At 42.0% G+C, this 21,966-nt stretch overlaps 1 protein-coding gene across 7 annotated transcripts in view; it reads left to right on the forward strand.

Annotated features, from left to right (window-relative positions):
• SH3D19 (SH3 domain containing 19) overlaps positions 1–21,966 on the forward strand; it is a 180,801-nt gene that overhangs the window by 117,174 nt on the left and 41,661 nt on the right. For 5 of the 7 annotated variants that reach the window (XR_013827932.1, XM_079919271.1, XM_079919275.1 and 2 more), the window contains exons 4-8: positions 4,417–4,459; positions 6,721–6,859; positions 6,987–7,149; positions 8,416–9,447; positions 19,767–19,874. Coding sequence is in view for 6 of the 7 variants with exons in the window: in XM_079919271.1 (XP_079775397.1) it covers positions 4,417–4,459; positions 6,721–6,859; positions 6,987–7,149; positions 8,416–9,447; positions 19,767–19,874 (1,485 nt within the window). In the remaining variant the exon portion in view is untranslated. The remainder of the gene's footprint in view (positions 1–4,416; positions 4,460–6,720; positions 6,860–6,986; positions 7,150–8,415; positions 9,448–19,766; positions 19,875–21,966) is intronic. The other 2 variants (XM_079919272.1, XM_079919274.1) reach the window with 2 other exon arrangements.

Genomic DNA, 21,966 nt, shown 5'->3' on the forward strand with positions numbered 1-21,966 from the left:
ATAGGCCGTTGAGTGCGGTGCTCAGCAGTGACCTTGGAGCGGGCAGGTTCAGGAGAACGTTGAAGCTGGAAGCCACACTTCATTTCAACAATGAATGGAGCTCGTGAGGTTGGGGCAGCTGAGTAGGCTACTCTTTCATGAACCGTGGTGGTAAACAGGAGGAGAAGGATGGAGGGTCAAGCAGAGAGGAAATCTGGGCACATTTATACACTGTGTAGGATGAGGAAGCCTGGAGACTTGGGGAGGGAGGAACTAGGGGTGAGACCAGATTGGAGCAGGAGAAGAGAGGAAATAGTGAAGCAGGGCCCTAGGAGAGAGGGAGGGAGGAGGAGATGAAACAGGGAAAACGCCTGCTTTGAGGTGTCTTTAAAAATAATAATAACCCAGTGATCTTTTAATTCTTATATGTCACTCACTTTGTATACACTGAAGAAATATGTGTTGGTTGTATTTATTCCTGACGTTTAGGCAAGAAGGCCAAACAGATCCTCAGGTGCTGCCACGTAAATACAGAATGGAGAATAATTGTGTCATTCCCTCTGTGTTTTCCCTTTTTGCCCATTCTATAAGAAAAAGTTGTAAGCAAATTTTGCCTTAGCCAACTCATTAAAATGTTTGCTTTCCTATCCCAGACTCAGTCATCTGTCCTTGGCAAGGAGAAAGACTTTATCACATTGTTAAAGTAATATTCCTTAACTGGTTGTATTTTAAATTCTTTCATAATGATTCTGGATCCAATCAAGACTTGAGATCCTTCTTTTTGTGTTCCTTCTTGGGAGCCCTAAATATTTTGGGCAAAGATCTTGAAAGTGTTCTAAGTGGATGTTTCTGGAAGTTCGTGCTTTTCCTTTCATTGACTTTTTAAGAGAAAATTATTCTTTGAAATTCACAGACTTAACTAGTATTTATTGCTTTCTGTGAGTCAGGAACTATTCACTTACATTGTAAAATAACACTCTGCGTGGTCGGCGTTAACCCCATTTTACAGATGGTAGGGATACTGAGTCTCGGAGATTAAATGGCCTCACAAGGTAGATCTGAGATGTGAACCTAGACTTCCTGACTCCAGGGCCATTTTGAGCTTTCCACTCCTTGGGTGTTCCTGTTATCATGTCAAACACCTCTAGTTTATACCCTGTCCCAAGCAAATGTAGTTAGTGAGTTATTTTTATTATTGTGATTTTCATTGGTAAGGTAGCACTGGAGCAAGGATGCTTGTAATATAATAATCCTTCTTTGTGTTTTTTTCTTCTGACAATCATTTAATTGATAATTTTGAATTATTTAAAATTAGGATTAGCATCCAGCTCTCCTGGCTCCACAAAGAGTTTAGTTCAAGAAGCAAACTGCTCCCAGCCCTTCCCATATGAGCTGTGTGAGGTGGGATAATTCATTGACCCTCTCTGATCTCAGTCTCCTCATCTGTAAGGTTGGAGTAGGATGATCATTAAGGGTGCCTCCAACCCTGGTGGCACAGTGGTTGGGAATCCACCTGCCAATGCAGGGGACACAGATTTGAGCCCTGATCCAGGAAGATCCCACATGCTGCGGAGCGACTAAGCCCGTGCGCCACAACTACTGAGCCTGCGCTCTAGAGACCACGAGCCGCAACTACTGAGCCCTCCTGCCACAACTACTGAGCCCGCGTGCCACAACTGCTGAAGCCCAAACCGCTAGAGCCCGTGCTCTGCAACAAGAGAAGCCACCGCAATGAGAAGCCCACGCACCGCAACAAAGAGTAGCCCCTGCTCACCGCAACTAGAGAAAGCCTGCGCACAGCAATGAAGACCCAACACAGCCAAAAATAAATAAATAAATAAAAATTTTTTAAAGCAGAAATTTACTAAAAAAAAAAAGGGTGGGGGGGTCCCTCCAGGCTTATGATCCTGTGGAAACTTAGGAGAATTCTTTATTAGTGCTAATAATGCAAATCCAGATCGCAGTCTTTTATAAACAGCTGAATATGAATTTGCCCTGTACTTAGAATTTAGCCATATGAACTAGAAAAGTTTGAAAATAATTCTGTAAAATGATATAACTTTGACTGAAAAACCTGCCTTTATTCTGCGGCCTTAATCCAAAATGCATGGAAGACCGGCCTTGTGTGGCAGGGTTTAAAAGGAACATGTTCTGTGTGGGCCCTGGGGGCAAATTTGAGTCTCCTGGTAACAACCACATCAAATCTGTTTAATCTGGGAAAGTGAGAATGAGATTAAGCAGATAGTTGAGAAATTAGCAGGAAGAATGTGAGGCACTACATGAAAATCTGCCATGAAAATCTAAAGTGTTTCTAGCTACTAAACTTGTTCAAAACTGACAAAAAGTGCTAGTCATTTTATAAGGATCAAGAGAAAAAAGAGATTTCAAAGATGAGTGAATATGAGAAAAAAAAAAAAACTCAGAGCAGGAGAGGGGAGAGCAAGTGTTTCTCCAAGAGTGTGGAGAAGGTCTGTAAGCATGACTGGGAGCCCTTCTCTCCCCTCATCCTGCTGCATGCAGTGCGGGAATACCACTGTGCCAACCGGGGGTTGGGGTGCTGTTACTAATGACCGCTGGGGTGAAGGGGCAGAATCAAGTGGAAGGCCACTGATTTGAAAGATGTAAACTGACTACTGAATTACCTTTTGAGTACTATTCATACTTTAAAATTGATCCCTGTCGAAGTAGCAAATCGATTTTGCAGAATGATTTTTAGATTTTTTTTTTTGGCACTGTTACTAAAAACTGTAGGAAGATTTTTTTTTTTTTTTAACCGTGGTTATATGTGTGGATATCCTGGTCTGTACAGATATATCTTTGCCTGCAACATATTTCTTTACTCTCTGAAACTATGGTTCATCAACTTTTCCATCGAAGCACAGAGGTGGGTAGAAACAGTGGCATGACAAGACAGTTTTGCTGCTTATTCTTTTTAGAGCTTAGGCAACTGCATTCACTCTTTTTTCTCCCTTTCCTCTTCTGTAACCCCATCTTTTTTTCCCTTAGCACTCATGAATAGTGCACAGCAAAAATGCCCCGTGGACGAGGTATGTGTGTGACGATAAATAACATGATGTCTTTTAAAAGTGCTGTGTCTGCTGATTCTGGCTTTAGTGATGGTGGTGATGGGATTGTAGCACGCTCGGTGAGCCTCTGCCTTAATGAAACCGTTCTTACAAATCAGACCTGCCACTCAGAGCTTTAGCCTCTCAGTCCTCCTTTATTCCAGTAGAGAAAATGCACCTCAACTTGGTTAACTCTTGATAGAAATGTACTAGTCCATCATACCCGTTGATGGTATGAGTACAGAACATCCTCCAACTCTAGATCCAAGGGTTATGGTTTCAGATGTCAGGTTTGCTTTGCTAACCCCACGTAGGTTCGCTGTCACAGCTCCAACCCCAGCCTAAATTTCATCCCCACCTCCCGTCTTCACCCCTGCCTTCCAGCTTTGGCATCCTCCTTGTTCAGAGAGAACCAGAACTTAATAGGAGGAAGAAAGAAAAGATTCATACCTTCAACCTTTTCAAGTCAGAAGAATTGAAAAAGTAGAGTATTGGAGACATAGGAAAGTAGAAGTAGTTTATATCTGAAACAAATTCCCCTTTGTCCACAAATTTTTACAGTATAGTATTTGAAGATTTTTTTTGAAAGGTATCTTTTAAATGTGCTCCTTAAAATAGAAATACTATTCTCTATTACACATGTGTGTAATATGTGATCCCATATGTGACACATTTTCCAGGTCATCTGGTTAAGACATAATTTAATTTTAAAATAAAATTTGGAAAAAACTTAAACCATCTAGCTTTTTGAGTTTGAGGTTTAAGGGAAGAGTTAGTGCTGCAAATACAATAATACTCTCTGCTATAAACATTTTTATAAAAGTGCTTTGAACACTTTTTGCATGTATTATTATTATCTCTTAATGTAAGTAATAAAACAACTTAAGGCTTGTAAAACTCCAGAAAAATTAGAAAATAGATGGAAATTTGACCACTTCCACTCTCTTTACAATAGAGTTATAAACAAACATTACAAAAGTGTAGTAATATGGATTAGAATAGATATTTAGAATTTTTTCTGCCCGTTGTTATTTCATGTCATCATAATGCTCTTGCCATGCAATTTCTGTTTAGTAGCTGTCATCTTTTCTCTGTTCATTCTTCAAATTATTTTTCAGAACCATGGAATGTGCTTTGAGGAGTTTTTGAAATCTATATTTTCTTATGCAATTCAGATATATAACTATAATTAACTTTATGCCATATGAAAAGATTGTTTTGATTTGCTTTTCTACTATGGATGTTAAAATTCATACATTCTCTCTGATGTCAAATATAAGCTAACTTTTTCCAATAGTATATCCTATAAAAATTTAAACCTTTATTGAATATACGAATTTTGTACTTTATCAGTGTATTCTTTCTTTTATAGCTTCTCGGACTTCTATTCAGAGTGAGCTTCATCGAGATAGGAGGTATGGTTATATTTATAATAGAGGACATATATTCTGCTAATTATGAAGTAAAAGTGTGTCATCAGTTAGCAGGTTAAATATTTCTCTCTCATAAGGAGTGTATTACAGCCTCATCAGTACATTTTCTGAATTAATCTGTAAGTTTGAATGATGATTTCGCTTGAGAGAAGAAGCAGTACAAGCCTGAAAATCTTCTTTTGACAGTAATTATTTACTGAAGCCAATCTAAAAATGTTTATTAAGCAACTGCTGTATGGGAAGCATTGTTGTAACTACTTCAAAGAAATGCTTTGTACCTCATAGCTACTTAGTAAATGTCACATGGATGAATGAACTGATGACAGCATAGAAAATTGAATAAAGGAAGGATAAAGAAAGGAAAAGAGTCAGGCAGACTAGGTGGATAGCTGAATGAATAAAAATGGCTAGATGGCTGGTGGGAGGGAGGGATGGAGGGGAGCAGGGAGGAGTGAGTCACTGGATAGATAGAAGGAAGGACCAATAGACAGACGGATGATAGGATGGATGGAAGTGTGGACAGGTGGATAAATAGAAAGATAGATTTATGGTCCCTACTGTCAGATTTCTTAAAGTATCGTGTGGACTAATGAAGAGCAAGGAGTTTATAGTCAGACATAGCCAAGTTCAAATCCTGACTTCGTTTCTCACCATGTGACCTTGGGCAAGCTCCTTAACCTTTCTTAGCTTCTATATCCCCACCTTTAAAATGGCGCTAATCATACTTACCTCATAGGGTTGTCATAAGGGTTAATGCGTGTATAGTGGTTAACATTTGTTAACTAGTAATTCATTATCTAGTTAGATAAAAGCTATATAACAATTGGAATGACTCATTTGGATTCCACACAGGGAAGTGAAAGTAAGTTCACTGTGGCACACTTAGCATAATGTCTAAGAGGGGATTGGCTAAACGCAATTTGTGAACCGCTTTTTCTAACCCTGAGTATAATACATGCTCATTACAGAAAATATTGGAAAACTAATAAAAATATAAAGAATAAAGCACAGGGTACTCACTCTCCTACATAAAGACAGCAACAGTTAATAGCTTTGAATAGTACATTCCAGATTATGAAGATAGGTAACAGGATTCTGTACATACATCTCAGAATCTCATTTTTCTCTATAATTAGATCTTATATTTCCCTTTGTCAATCCAATCTCTTCTACTATATGACTGTTTGTGTTTAAATAATATTTGTCTGTGAGGTGATCATATTCTTTGTTTAATCGTTTTTCTCATGTTGAATATATGTGTTCTTATTTCAGTTATTTGTGCTAATAAATAATCCTTGTTATTTAAATTTTTAAAAGCTGTAAGTAGAGGTTCTTAGGTAATGCAGTTCATTTAATCAATGGGCAGTTTCTCCTGATTCACAGGCTAGCATGAGAGTGTGTGTACGTGTACAGTTTTTATAATGGCAGTGCTTTTTATTTTTATTTTCCATAGAGTTCTAGAGAAAGGCAGAGGAGGTATCATCATACCTATTTGTTAAATGAGAAAAGTGAGGCTCAGAGAGCTTGACTGATTTGCTCAGAGTCACGCAGTTGGTATTTGTTAGGAAATCAGGTTGAATAAAGTGTAAACATGAGACCGTAGAATCAGGTTAAGAAAATGATGAAAGAAGCCACACCTAAATCACTGTGGCTCCAAGTATTGAAGATTAAGCATCAGATTCCTATACAAACTGACCAGGAACACAGACACACACATCAGGGTCTAGAAGTGAACAAGTAAACTCTAAACACTGAAAGATCATTCTGAATGGGGGAGAGGTAGAGTGAGGAGGAGGGCGCTGTTCTTCTAATACATAGTATCATTTCAGAGTAGGTACTTTATAATAACGGAAAACTAAACATTTCCATTCAACCAGTGCATTTTTCTGTCTTACGATACCCTGTGTTTGTGCCATAGGCTAGATAGCAGAGCCCTGGGTTGAAGAGGTTGTATGGGTCTTGGTCCTCTTTCTTATCAGCCAGGGCAGAGCGAAGTGTACTCAGGGTACATCTCTAACTCTCTGAGGCCAGTGTCATGGAGGATGGCTGTCACATGCTCCCTCGAAGCCTGCCTCGGTGTACTGTTAGAAAAAGTGCAGGTCAGACAGGTCATTTCTGTGACTATGGCAGTTCTTATGTCACTTTCTTGGGTGGTAGTTATTTTCATGAATCTTTGAACATTTACAAATAGACAATAGCTTGTTACCAGGCTGTAAAATCTCACTGAGGCTTCTGTCTGCTAGGCGCCCAGAGATCACCATTGTGGCAGCTGAGCCACTGAGGCCGACCTCGTGGTTTCCAGGAGCCCCACCCCCAGGACTGGCATTTCCCCCATCTTCCACAGCAGGCCCTTGGAGGCCCAGTGAGCTGGTTCCTGCCGAGGTGAGTAAACATCGCATTATCTCTCTGCATTTTATTTTTAATGAAGTTCAAAGATAAGAACAGTGAGACCGTTAACACCTTGGCTATCACCCATAGGTGTCTAAAATCTTCATCCTTCCTTCTACAGCTCCCACCATCGTATGAACAAGTCATAAAAGAAATCAACCAAGTTCAAGTTAACACTACAAATAATAATAATGCTGCTGCCACTCCAAGGCACACTATTACTTCAGCAACTCAGACTGACTTTTCAGAAGAAATAGACAACCATCTGCCTCAAAGTAATGCAAGTAATTTGTCTTCCCTAATTCTGACCTAGTTCTAGGGAAGTAGTCAGTAGGCTCCTGCCTTTAAAATAATTTGCGATTTGTGCATAATTCATTGAGCTCTGCTTCCCAGTCGTCGTGATCACTGTGTGCTTGCTTTATTTGGGTTTGCTGTGATTATTATAATAGGCCATTCTTCATCCTCACAAGCCGCAGCCCCAATCTCTGGGGTTCACCCTAGTTCATATCACAAAAACATCATCTTTTTTTATTATTTTTTAAAATTTCTTTATTTTATTTTATTTTTGGCTGCGTTGGGTCTTCGTTGCTGCGTGCGGGCTTTCTCTAGTTGTGGCGAGCAGGGGCTACTCTTCATTGCGGTGCGCGGGCTTCTCATTGCGGTGGCTTCTCTTGTTGTGGAGCACGGACTCTAGGTGCGCGGGCTCAGTAGTTGTGGCATGTGAGCTCGGTAGTTGTGGCTTGCAGGCTCTAGAGCACAGGTTCAGTAGTTGTGGCGCACAGGCTTAGTTGCTCCACGGCATGTGGGATTTTCCTGGACCAGGGCTCGAATCCGTGTTCCCTGCATTGGCAGGCAGACTCTTAACAGCTGCGCCACCAGGGAAGTCCCCAAAACATCATCCTTTTAACTCATTAAACTCATGGTTTAACTCATCCTTTTAACTCATTATCCTTTTAACTCATACTGCTGATGCCCTTTATTCCCATTGAGAAAGCTGTTATATTTAGCACTTAACTTGATAGGATGCTAAAAGTGGTTGTCCTGTTAGGCTTTTAAAAAGCATTATATTAAGATAACAAATGAGAGTAAGTTACTCTGGAAAAGTAAAGCAAGAATTTTGGGAATTTTGACAAGAGAGAAATGGTCATTGATAAGTCTACTGAGAATCAGGAATTTAATGGTGTTTTACAATATTATATAGGGACTTCCCTAGTGGTCCAGTGCTTAAGACTCTGCATTTCCACTGCAGTGGAAGCACGGGTTCCATCCCTGGCCGGGGAACTAAGATCGTGTATGCTGCACAGTGTGACAAAAAAATAAATAAAAATAAAATATTATATAATGAATATTTCTATATGAATAAATATAATGTGAAGAACCCTCCTGCAGGAAGCTGAATATAAACATCTCTCCATTGATTTTAGAATTACTTTTTCCTAAGGAAGGAAACCAGAATCTCTTGATAGTCTACATGTCTATTGTTAAACTCTGTGTATCCTTTTTCTTTGAAATTATAACATGGCCGCTTCTGTTCGTTTTGGTCTTGTCAGCACTGCCGGCACCTCTGAAACCTCTCCTGCCTTCCCCAGCAGCCTCAGCCAGCGATCCTCCGGCAGACGAGACGCCTTTAATAGTCTTTGATATTTCTGAAGAACAGAGTTGTCCAGAAAACTCCAGTGCTACAAGATGTCCAGTGCCCAAACCAAGATCAAAAAGCAACCTCAGACCAGTGGCCAGAGAGCCTCACATTAAAGAGCCGGATCCCCAGAAAAGCAGCCCAGCGGCCACGCCAGAGGAGGCAACCCCGAGCCGGCCCCAGCCTCTGTGGGACGATACCGGCCACTCGGACAGTCAGGCAGTGATGAACATTATGAACGCAGAACGGAGCCCAAATACCGTCGTTTCCAGGATCAAAGCACTTGAGGGTCAGACAAATGCGGAAAGCGTGGGACTGCCCAAGAAGCCAGAAATTGCCCCCCGCACAGTCCCCCCGAGGCCTGCTCCTGCCTCAGGGAAACCCTCCGTGGCTCCCAAACCGGCAGCTGACAGAGCCTCTGGAGGCTGGGACTCCTGGACCACAAACAGACTCCGGGGGGCCTCTAGGGAAGGCCTCACCCCACACTCTCCACCGCAAGAAGCAGGGAGCGTCCCTGCAACCAAACCCGAATTGCCAAAGAAACCAAATCCTGGCCTCATACGAAGTGTTAATCCCGAGAGTCTGGGAGGAGGGTCCATGGCCGAGAGCCCCGCCAGTGGGAAGAAAGCCCCGACTCCGGCTCCTCGGCCTTTGCTGCCCAAGAAATCAGCTTCTGCAGGAGTGGCCCCCTACCCTGCGGCCTCAGAAGCGCCCCCCTACCCTGCGGCTTTGCTGAAACCCATCACTGTGCCTCCCCGACTCTCCGTGGCGTCACAAGCCAAAGCGTTCAGGTCCCTGGGAGAAGGACCCCCGGCCAGCCCCCCAGTCCCGGTTCTGCAAAGCAAGCCTCCGGGGGACATCGACCTCATCAGCTTTGACGATGAGGTTTTACCCGCCCCATCTGGGAACCTGGCTGAAGACTCTATTGATTCAGAGATGGTTCTGGGTGAGTAAAACTCAGAAGAGGAGGGCAATCTAAATTCATCATAGGACATCTCAAGTGGCGCTGCTGTTTGCGTTTCTGGCAATAAGTTATTGAGGCGTGGACGTGCATGTGTGTGCACATGCGTGCATGTGGACGTGTGTGTGTGTGGATGTGTAGAGACAGGGAGAAACACAGCGAGATTAAGAAACAAGGAGCCGGGGCTTCCCTGGTGGCGCAGTGGTTGAGAGCCCGCCTGCCGATGCGGGGGACACGGGTTCGTGCCCCGGTCCGGGAGGATCCCGCGTGCCGCGGAGCGGCTGGGCCCGTGAGCCATGGCCGCTGAGCCTGCGCGTCCGGAGCCTGTGCTCCGCAACGGGAGAGGCCGCAACAGTGAGAGGCTCACGTACAGAAAAAAAAAAAAAGAAACAAGGAGCCGGGTGGGAGATGGAATCAGAGCGAAGGGAAAATCTGGGATGGGGAGATGGTGACGGAGAAAGAGGGAGGCACACGTGTTGATTACTCTCACATGAGCCAGACATAAGCAGACTGGGACCAGGGACTTAACTAGATGAGAGGCCGGCTCCCTCCTCGGGCAGGTGGAGATTCAAGCATTAGGAGGAAGAGAGGGAAACTTTTCAGAGTGGGGAAGTCATGCCCCAGAAGGGCTCCTCAGATGGAGCCAGCCCCACGGCAGTGCCGGGAAAGGGGCCAGCCCTGCGGAGGACTCTGGCAGGAGCAGTAAACCCGGCCATATGTTGCTCCATAATCTTCACAGAACACCTTCCCTTGGGAATGGAAAGTTTTGTAAATAAACTACAACAGTTGTAAGTTTCCTGCCAAGATCGGGACAATTAGATTTCCCAAGAGGCAGAGAGTATGTTTTCTTTCCTCACACTGTTCAAATGGAGAGTGTGATGGTAAAGCTTATCTTCGATTTGTCAAACTAAACTGCTGTACTTGTCATTGCTAAGATTCCTTTCACTGCTGTTTACTTACTTGGGCAGAATTTATGAACATGTAAGCGTAATAGTATTTTCAAAAGGTTAGCTGTCATCTTCTAAATGTTTAACATGCATCAAAATGATATAAGCTCTGTGATTCAAAACCAAATTCTGCTAAGTACAGGCATATTTTAAATAACAACCACATATTTATTAAATATTTATCATGCACACAACATTGTAACTGGCTATAGCATGCCTCTTGTCCATAAGGAGTGGAAAGAAAAACATTAGGATATATTGAACTTCTGCCTAGCTCCAGACCCTCTGCTAGATGTCCAGACATACATTATTTAATTTAATACTTACCCTAACCCTTTACAAGGCATCATTGCCCTCAGTTTGCAGATGAAGAAAATGAGACTGAGAGAGATCAAAGGGTAATTACTCGGTTTTCCAAAGCAGGATTCAAAGTCCGTCTTTTCTTTCTAAGTCTAGTTTAATGTTCACTCCATCATGTTGGTACTCAGCATTTTCACGAATCCTTAAACCAGGCAACACATTAAAAACTTTTCAAGTTTTTGTTATACCATTTTCTTACTTAAACCCTTGTGGTGTTAACAGGGTTCAGAGTAGGACAGGGAGGGGTAGATCCAACAGCCGCAGGCTGTTCAGGGGTGGAAACAGTACAAGCCAAAATAATAACCACCTTCTGTAGACGCTGCTAGACTCTGTGGGAATGGCACCTTGGTTAATAATTGCTGAGAATTTATTCTGTGTCATCAAGCAGATAATTACAGTCATCTTCAAAAAGGAAGGTCAGCAGTATACATCAACATGAATACAGTATCGTGCTTCCTACTCAGCCTTTTCTGTTTCTTGATTTCTACCACTTCCTTGCACAATGTTTAATTACTGAGGCAGTGTTTCAGCAAAAGGTCTAATTTGCTTGCCCCACCTGACTTTAACCATTGCTCTTACCTGTGGAGTTATCCTGAACTGAACACTCTGTCTTCTTTTTTTTTAATTTTATAAATTTATTTATTTTATTTATTTTTGTCTGCGTTGGGTCTCTGTTGCTGCGCACTGGCTTTCTCTAGTTGCTGCGAGCGGGGGCTATTCTTCGTTGCGGTGCGTGGGCTGCTCATCGCACTGGCTTCTCTTGTTGCAGAGCACGGGCTCTAGGTGCGCGGGCTTCAGTAGTTGTGGCTCGCGAGCTGTAGAGTGCAGGCTCGGTAGTTGTGGCACATGGGCTTAGCTGCTCCGCGGCCTGTGAGATCTTCCCGGACCAGGGCTCTAACCCATGTCCCCTGCATTGGCAGGCAGATTCTTAACCACTGCGCCACCAGGGAAGTCCACTCTGTCTTCTTTTTAAACCTGCTTCTCTTCCTGTATTCTGCTCCTGTCCTAGTGACACCATCACACACCAGCCCCCCCAAAGGATCCTATCCATCATCCTTGAGCCTTCCTACCTCTCACACACAGTGACTAGCTGTTTGGACTTAGAGTCAGGCAGGTCGGGGTCTACCACTTAAATGCTATGTGACCTTGGGCAATTTACTTAACTCCACAATGCCTCGGTTTCCTCGTCTGTAAAACACGATAATAATACTCCTCCTGGAGGTATTGTAGGGTTAAATATGATTATGGAGGAAAGCCCTATCACATTGTCTGAAACACGGTAATAATACTCCTCCTGGAGGCATTGCATGTGTTAAATATGATTATGGAGGGAAGCCTTATCACATTGTCTGAAACATGGTATGTGCTCAATAAGTGGTAGTCATTATTCTTACTTCTTGTCCTTCACATCCAGTTAGTGGTCAAGTCCTGCTGGTTTTATTTTCTGAATAGTTCTTAAATTTTCCTCTAGTTTTCATCACTCCTGCTACTGGCCCACTTTTCTAATCTTTAGGCCCAGATTCCTGCAGTAGCCTCCTAAATTGAGCCTCTGCTTCTGCCTCAAACCCATCATCATATCATGGTTACCCAACGGATTTTTCTACAGTGTACATTGGACCTTGTTGCTTCCTTGCTTATTGCCCTCCAGAGGCCTTCAAGATCACCTCTGAATTCCTCAAAATGCAGAGGGAATTTTTGTTTGTTTACTGACTGGGGCTTTGTGACTTTTTTGGGGTGGGGGAGCTACACATTTTTTTAATTGAAGTATAATTGACATACAGCACTATGTTAGTTCCATGTGCACAGCCTAGTGAGTTGATATTTCAAGAGGATCACCATAAGTCTAGTTACCATCTGCCATCATACAAAGTTATTACAGTATTATTAACTATATTCCCCATGCTCTAAGGCTTTGTGACTTTTTGATGGTGTATTAATAGCATTGTCTTGTAGATAAAGGGTTATGGTCTTTTGGTGAAACCTTGCTTAATCGTCCTGGCATCAGCCAAAAACTGGGGGAGGAACACAGGAGAAAGGAGAGAAACTCACAGATACGTCTTTCCTTCTTTTTCTTTTCCCTCAAAAAATAAAGAAAATCCAATAAAGTAGTTTTCATAAAATGAAGTTGCCATATTAATCTCAGGAAATAGAGATCAGAAAATACTGAAGCTATGAAAACACTGTAAGGATTAGAAAAATTATTAAAGGGAAACTCATAAAACAGGCAATTTAATATTGGATTCATTTCTTAGGTAGAATGCCTTCCAGGTTAATGTAGTGGAGCTGAGAAGCATTAGCAATTCCTCTTCACACCTTTACAAATCATACCCAGGTGTCAAAAAAGCAGAATACTTCTGCTGTCAACCCCATTACACAGACCAGAATGATAGTGTAGCAGCCAATTTCTGCTATTAACAGAACTCAAGGGAAAGAAAGACAGAAATGACAGAAAAGCTAGCCAAGGATGGTGAAACTAATTATGATGACAAGCATATTATTGGAGACAGGTAATGGGCAGAAAACTACATTATCATCAGTGTTTTTCCCAACCCAGTAATGAAGACCATGTGGCTATAGGTGTAAAGGGGCAGCAGGTGTGAGGGGGCTGGAAGGAGGGCAGAGTAAACACTGCAAATAAAAGTAGAGAAAGATGCCATGGACTTTCCTTAGACTTGGTTAGGAGATGCTTTTGCAGGTAGTTGTGTTTTCTCTATAGAAGCAAGAGCAAAGAGTCTGTGATAGAGGAAATTATGACACTGGGGTTCTTAACCCTTTCTGGATCACAGAGCTCAGTTAGCCTATGAATCTTTTTTCTCCCTTGAAAATAACCCTTTTGCACACGTATGCACAGTTGGAGGTACAGTTTCCAGAGCTTCAAGGGCCTATTCTTGGAACCCAGATTAAGGACGTCTACAGAATGTTGGAAATTGCCTTCAGTGGACTTCTGAAATAAATTCTGGTTGCATCCATACAATGGAATATTGGGCAGTAGCTAAAAAAGAGGCAGACCACCTATTATCCCCTACTATAGACCAACCTCCAAGGTACTCTGGGTGAAAAATGCAAGGTATAGATAGTATTCATGGTATTTTAGCTATAGTGTTGGTGTTAAAACACATATTTACATGTACATATGCTGTGTCTTTGGAAGACGTATTAAAAATGCTAACAAAGGTGGTCTTTTATGAGGGAACTCCATCAGCAGGAGAGGATGGGGGAAGCTGGTCTTCAAATAGATGACCGTAAGCAGAATTAGGATGAAAGAAACTAGGAGGCATATCCCTTGTCTTTGCCACAGAGAAAGAGCTGCCCCCCACACTGTTCCTCAGCCTGTGAGGAGTAGAAATTTTAAGAATAATAAAATGCGATTTTTCTAAACAATTATATTATTCAAGGTTACAAATAAAAGCTAATTATTATGAACTAAATATGTCTAAATTAGACAAATTCAAAAATATGTATCTGCATTATTTCCTATTAAATAGAATCACTGAGGAGTATTAGCCAAAAAAAAAAGAGTTTTTGTTTTTCTCGTTACTTTATGGAAAATTTTATGGCCATTATTGTCTTGAAAAAGCAGCTAAAGGGACAAGTATTTTCATATTTTTCCTCTTCTTTCTTTTTTTTTTTTTTTAATTTTTATTGTTGGCTGCAGTGGGTCTTCGCTGCTGCGTGCCGGCTTTCTCTAGTTGCGGTGAGGGGGGGCTACTCTTTGTTGTGGCGCACGGGCTGGGTTGCTCCGCGGCATGTGAGATCTTCCCGGACCAGGGATCGAACCTGTGTCCCCTGCATTGGCACGCGGATTCTTAACCACTGTTCCACCAGGGAAGTCCCTCCTCTTATTTCTAAGTGATTTTTGTTTCAGTTTGTTTGGCAGGGGTGTTATTTCAGCTTCATTTTGTAACTTTTTTCATGTGATTGAATTTATTTTATTGGATTTTTTTTTCAGTCACAAAGTAACATATATTTGCGGTAACAAGTCTAACAATATAAACATTTAGTAAAAGGCAAAAATGAATCTCCCTCCAATCCATTCAAATCCCCGGAATAACCAGTGTGAACCATGTTGTATGTAGCTTTCTGTGCCTTTGGACATTCCAAGCCAAAGCTTACAAACACGTACACGTACATGTACTTCTTCCTGTTTTTTACAAAAAGTTTTACCTAACTGTACCCATTACCCAGCAGCTTACTTTATTCATTTAGTAATGAGGTTTAGGGACTTCTCTCCAGGCCAGTAGATCTAAGTCTGACTCCTTGTTCCCTGATACCTGCCTGATATTCCCTGGTATGAGCGCAGCACAGGCAAGTCCACGTTTCCCCTATTGATGGACACCACTACAAAAAATGCTCTTGTAAACACTCTTGTAAATATTTTTACTTCTACTAGTGCTTTTATAAAGAAATTTCCAGAAGTGGGACTCCTGGCTTAAAGATCATGAACTTTAAACTTATTAACAGTACCAACAATCCAGTTTCCCACCTGGCAGTGCCAGGAGTTCCCAAACGTGAGGTACCATCCTTGCCTTCTAGGTTGCCCCCTTAACATTGCTATTGGAGAAAAATACCCCTCTCACGAAAAGACGCAAAAAGTAAGCATACTGTGTAGCTAGAGGGAGACTCTCACACCATCATCAAGATGAAAAACAGGCCTCTGGCTCCACCTTCTCACTGAAGTGATGCTGTCTCTCCTCTCCGCTCATCGGCACGCCTCTTCTGGAAGGCAGCCTGGGACAGGGCGCAGCGAGGCACAGGCCGAGCTCACTGACTCAGGGAGCACAGCTAGGGGAAGTCATGAAGCAGACCCACTCCTGCCAAACAGCCACAGTACTGGAACACTCAGACTTCCTTGCTTCACTGTACTGACAAAGAATTATTTTTCTTCTTTGTTTTGGAGACGTGTATACTAGAATAATTACACATGATCTGAGTGCCAGTTATCAAAGAGCAGCTAATGATACTAAAAATAAAGACCAAGAAAGAGAGAGAAAGTGGGTAGCTAGGACACTTTGAATACTTTGTATTTAAGTTGTATCTTGCTACTTCAGTTTAAATCTAGCAGGTTTTAAAAAATGACTGGACCCTTTAATGCGGTAGTTGAGACCTGCAGGATTTGGGACGGGGTTCTCTGAGGCTGGTCCTCCAAGAACAAGCACATTTGGGATCCCCCTGTGCCCAGCCCTCCAAGGGCACTGAGTGGCCTCTTTATCCTTCTCTGCCCCCCTTGTTCGTGCTCACACTCCTGGGATGTGAGAGAGAGAGACTGTACGTGGTATCCTGGCCCAGAACATCAGATGGATTGGGAAATAATTGAAGTGATTCCATACTCAAGATTTTCTTCTCCCTCCACACTCACCTCCCCAAAATCACCAACTAAAAACCTATCCTAATAACCACCAGATCGTAGGGGCCCAAAGCAGCTGTTAAAGCAGAAATACCACTTGAATGGGAGAGCACTGTGAACAGTTATCAGCCTTAATCCTTTTCTTGAATTTTGGTCCTTTTCCCAGCAGGAAACAGAGCCCTGAGAGGATGGGCTGTTACAGCCAAGGTTGAGGGGACGGGGGACAGTCAAGTCTGCAGCAGTGGGGGAAGGAAAGTCGCTCCTTGGAGGTCAGTGGGTTCCAGTGAGGGCCAAGGAGGCAGAGCAGGGGCAACGGCAGGGGAGAGAGACGAATAGGAAGGAAAGGTGTGCCCACAGGAGAGATACTATGTTTCTGTGTTGGAATAAAATAAATGCCGAGATTGGGGTCTTCAAATTCTTTCATTCTAGCTAGCATTACTCAGAACAGATGACACGTTCAGGGAGTTCAGTTTCAGGTAATGTTTGCAATAATGGGCTTTAATACCAGCCTACCTTCGCCTGTTTATCCATCAGCACTGCTGTTTCCTAAAAACCCAAAGTGTATTTTTCAGCTTGGAAGAACTGTTAGAATATGCAAAATCCATCTGTTGGAAAGAGGATCATGGAGCCCTCCTCTCCCTCGCCCCCTGCACTCCTGTTTCACGCTGCAACCTGCTTCCCTTCTGCCCACAATTGAAGTTCCGCCTTGCTCTACGTTTCCCTTTTTCAGTAGCATGTCTCACCTTCTAATATACCACATGAATCAACAATATATTTACTGTTTATTGTCTCCATCTCCTGCTGGAGTGTAAGCATCACAAGGGCAGAGTTCTTTGCTCTGTTCAATGACGTATTCCCAGCATCTAGAATAGTATGTGATGTGTAGCAGGCACCCGATCAATACTGAATGAAAAAAAGTGAAAGAGTAAGTTACAAAGAAATAGGTATAAAATGATCCTGTTTGTGTTTTTCAAAATACCTACGTAATAATACTTATGATACAGGTTTGTGTTTTTCAAAATACGTAGGTAATAATACATATGATACAGAAAAAAAATCTGTAGACAGATACACATATTTTAGATAATAATTATTACTGCAGGGAGAGGATTACAGGAGACTTTCTATCATATATTCCTTTTTTTTTTTAAAAGATCAACTTTTTTTTTTTTAATAAATTTATTTATTTTTGGCTGTGTTGGGTCTTCATTGTTGCGTGCGGGCTTTCTCTAGTGGCGAGCGGGGGCTACTCTTTTTTTTTTTTTTTTTTAAGGCATCTGAAGAATCACCACTATCTTAACCTGAGTTTTGGCAACTCAGGTTAAGGTTTTTTTAATTTATTTATTTTTAATTTTGGCTGTGTTTGGTCTTCGTTTCTGTGCGAGGGCTTTCTCCAGTTGCGGCAAGCGGGGGCCACTCTTCATTGCAGTGCGCAGCCTCTCTTGTTGTGGAGCGCAGGCTCCAGACGCTCAGGCTCAGTAGTTGTGGCTCATGGGCCTAGCTGCTCCGCGGCATGTGGGATCCTCCCAGACCAGGGCTCGAACCCGTGTCCCCTGCATTGGCAGGCAGATTCTTAACCGCTGTGCCACCAGGGAAGCCCGGGGGCTACTCTTCATTGTGGTGCGAGGGCTTCTCATTGCGGTGGCTTCTCTTGTTGTGGAGCACAGGCTTTAGGTGCACGGGCTTCAGTAGTTGTGGCATGCAGGCTTCAGTAGTTGTGGCTTGTGGGCTCTAGAGCGCAGGCTCAGTAGTTGTGGCTCACGGGCTTAGTTGCTTCACGGCATGTGGGATCTTCCCGGACCAGGGATTGAACCTATGTCCCCTGCATTGGCAGGCGGATTCTTAACCACTGCGCCACCAGGGAAGTCCCTATCATATATTTCTTAATGTTTCCTATTTTTACAATAAATGTTACTTTTGAAATGAAAAATAATGCTATAACAAAATAAGGAATTGACGAATTTCCTTAGACCTAAAAGAAGAAGCTTTGTTTGTTTTCTGGAGATATAGGTTACAATGGAAGAAAGTGATATTATTACAAGAGCCTTTTTTGAAAGTTTGATATTGTTTTGATGATGTTGAGTTGGATTTTTGAGCATAGACAAGACTCGCCTCACTAATAAGCTAATAGACCGGTTTCCATAGAGGGGTCATCTAATTTTTTTTTTCCTAACTAGCCTAATAATTATTATTTTACCTAGCATGCCATCTGGGGGCCTTACTTAGGTGATAGATAATAAACTTAATATAGGATTGTACTTAACCATCCTATCTCCCCACCTCGCACTGTTACTGGCACATGGTAAGCAGACATGTGAGATCAAGTGACTAGTGAGTGGGTGATGCTCTGGTAGCAGGTCTGAGAGTGGGGTTGCCTGAGAGCTGGGTGGAAGGGAAGGGCAAGTATCAAGGAGCTGAAAGGCCATCTTATCCTTAGCTCAGCTCTTCGTGTATTCTGAAAAGATCTGGTCAGCAAAAGATGCTTTATTGAACTGCAGCTCATAACAGGCAGAACATGAATGCTGTTCATCACAAGTGCTGTGAAGTGCATTGTTTATAGGGAGTATCTCCCTACAGGCGAGATCCAGAGAACAGGTTCTGAATACAGTATGTATTCATTCTGCCTCTTGCTGAATAAAGGCAAAAGCGGCCTCTCGAGACCCTGTGCACCGTATAGAGTATACATTATACAGTATTTGATTTTATTTTTGCTCATCTATTTATTTTTAGGTTTTTCATCTTCTAAAAATTTTTTGGTCATCTTCCCAAACTACTAAAAAGAACATTTACATTAAAGAAGAAAAGACTATTTCTTTCAGTAAAAAAGTTTGGTGGGGGATTTCTCTGGCGGTCCAGTGGTTAGGGCTCCACGCTCTCACTGCCGAGGGCCTGGGTTCCATCCCTGGTTGGGTAACTAAGACCCCACAAGCCTTGCGGCATGACCAAAAACGAAAAAAGGAAGAAAAAAGTTTGGTGGTTGTGCTTTTATTTAAAATACTCTCCCTAAGCACATACTGTCCATTTTAAATGAGTGGGTTAAGATGGAGAATATATATCCTTGGCCCAAAATTAAATATTTGAAGGGAGATGTCTTATTTTATTTCCAGGATAAAACGTTTTCCGTTTTCATGTTAGCAAGGTGTAGTTTCACTTCACTACTCAATCCGAGAGTGCTGCTGCCAGGCTCCGGCAGGGTGGGATGAGGGGTGGGGACCAGGCCCAGGGCCAGCCCTTCAGGGAGGTTTTCCAATGCAGGCACAGGGGTGGGGCAAAGAGACCTTCCTTCCTGGGGGATCCGGGAAGCTTCACTATAGGGGGGAAATTGGCTGCATGTTTCAATTGCCCTTCATTTTCAGGCAGACACTTATGGAATGATTACACTCCTGTGAAAGATAGCTTCTACATAATTGAAGATTGTCCCGGATCTCTCTCATCAGAGAGGAAGAAAAGCCACATGAATTATTTACGGAGCGCCAAGTTATTTCCTTTCATGAGCCCTGACTTTGTTTTTGTCTCTGCAAACTGAGATTTTGTTTATCCATGAATAGTTTTCCCTAGAGCATGAAAAATATGACTCTTTAATTATGAATGAGGTTTTTTTGTTTGAGTTCATGTTAACTAAAACATGCAAAATACACTGTGTTTTTCATTAGATCCCTTTCAGCTCCCCACAAGAACAGAACCAGCAAAGGAACGAGCAGTTCAACCAGCACCCACCAGGAAGCCCACTGTGATTCGAATTCCAGCCAAACCAGGAAAATGTAAGCACTTCTCTGCCTCATTTATTTGCTTCTCCAAGAGCCAGGGAGAAATACATGCTAATTGTCAATGTCTGCTTTTGAAATTATGTGTAATCAGCCACTTATTATTATTTTTCTGTCGAGAACATTTTCTTTTAACATCTTTATTGGAGTATAATTGCTTTACAATGGTGTGTTAGTTTCTGCTGTATAACAGAGTGAATCAGCTATACCTATACATATATCCCCATATCTCCTCCCTCATTTATTTTTTAATTTTTTAACATCTTTATTGCAGTATAATTGCTTTACAATGGTGTGTTAGTTTCTGCTTTATAACAAAGTGAATCAGTTATACATATACATATATCCCCATATCTCTTCTCTCTTGCATCTCCCTCCCTCCCACCCTCCCTATCCCACCCCTCTAGGTGGTCACAGAGCACTGAGCTGATCCCCCTGTGCTATGCAGCTGCTTCCCACTAGCTATTTAGTTTACATTTGGTAGTATATATATGTCCATGCCACTCTCTTGTTTGTCCCAGCTTCCCCTTCCCCCTCCCCATATCCTCAAGTCCATCTCAGCATCTGCATCTTTATTCCTGTCCTGCCCCTAGGTTCTTCAGAACCATTTTCTTTTTTAGGATTCCATATATATGTATTAGCATACGGTATTTGTTTTTCTCTTTCTGACTTACTTCACTCTGTATGACAGACTCTAGGTACATCCACCTCACTAAAAATTAACTCAATTTTGTTTCTTTTTATGGCTGAGTCATATTCCATCGTATATATGTGCCACATCTTCTTTATCCATTCATCTGTCGATGGACACTTAGGTTGCTTCCATGACTTGCTTATTGTAAATAGAGCTGCAATGAACATTGTGGTACATGACTCTTTTAGAATTATGGTTTTCTTAGGGTATATGCCCAGTAATGGGATTGCTGGGTCGTATGGTAATTCTATTTTTAGTTTTTTAAGGAACCTCCAAACTGTTCTCCGTAGTGGCGTATCAATTTACATTCCCACCAACAGTGCAAGAGGGTTCCCTTTTCTCCACACCCTCTCCAGCATTTATTGTTTGTAGATTTTTTGATGATGGCCATTCTGACTGGTGTGAGGTGATACCTCATTGTAGTTTTGATTTGCATTTCTCTAATGATTAGTGATGTTGAGCATCCTTTGATGTCTTTGTTGGGAATCTGTATATCTCCTTGGGAGAAATGTCTGTTTAGGTTTTCTGCCCATTTTTGGATTGGGTTGTTTGTCTTTTTGATATTGAGCTGTATGAGCTGCTTATAGATTTTGGAGATTAATCCTTTGTCAGTTGCTTCATTTGCAAATGTTTTCTCCCATTCTGAGGGTTGTCTTTTCATCTTGTTTATGGTTTCCTTTGCTGTGCAAAAGCTTTTAAGTTTCATTAGGTCCCATTTGTTTACTTTCATTTTTATTTCCATTTCTCTAGGAGGTGGGTCAAAAGGATCGTGCTTTGATTTATGTCATAGAGTGTTCTGCCTGTGTTTCTTCTAAGAGTTTTATAGTGTCTGGCCTTAACATTTAGGTCTTTAATCCATTTTGAGTTTATTTTTGTGCATGGCATTAGGGAGTGTTCTAATTTCATTGTTTTACGTGTAGCTGTCCAGTTTTCCCAGCACGACTTATTCTCCATTGTATATTCTTGCCTCCTTTATCAAAGATAAGGTGACCATATGTGCATGGGTTTATCTCTGGGCATTCTTTCCTGTTCCATTGATCTGTGTTTCTGTTTTTGTGCCAATACCATACTGTCTTGATGACTGTAGCTCTGTAGTATAGTCTGAAGTCAGGGAGCCTGATTCCTCCAGCCCCGTTTTTTCTTTCTCAAGATTGCTTTGGCTATTCGGGGTCTTTTGTGTTTCCATAGAAGTTGTGAAATTTTTTATTCTAGTTCTGTGAAAAATGCCATTGGTAGTTTGATAGGGATTGCATCCAATTTGTAGATTGCTTTGGGTAGTAGAGTCGTTTTCACAATGTTGATTCAAGAGCATGGTATATCTCTCCATCTGTTTGTATCATCTTTAATTTCTTTCATCAGTGTCTTATAGTTTTCTTCATACAGGTCTTATAGTTT

The sequence above is a fragment of the Stenella coeruleoalba genome (assembly GCF_951394435.1).
Source record: "Stenella coeruleoalba genome assembly, chromosome: 4".
Classification (NCBI taxonomy): domain Eukaryota; kingdom Metazoa; phylum Chordata; class Mammalia; order Artiodactyla; family Delphinidae; genus Stenella; species Stenella coeruleoalba.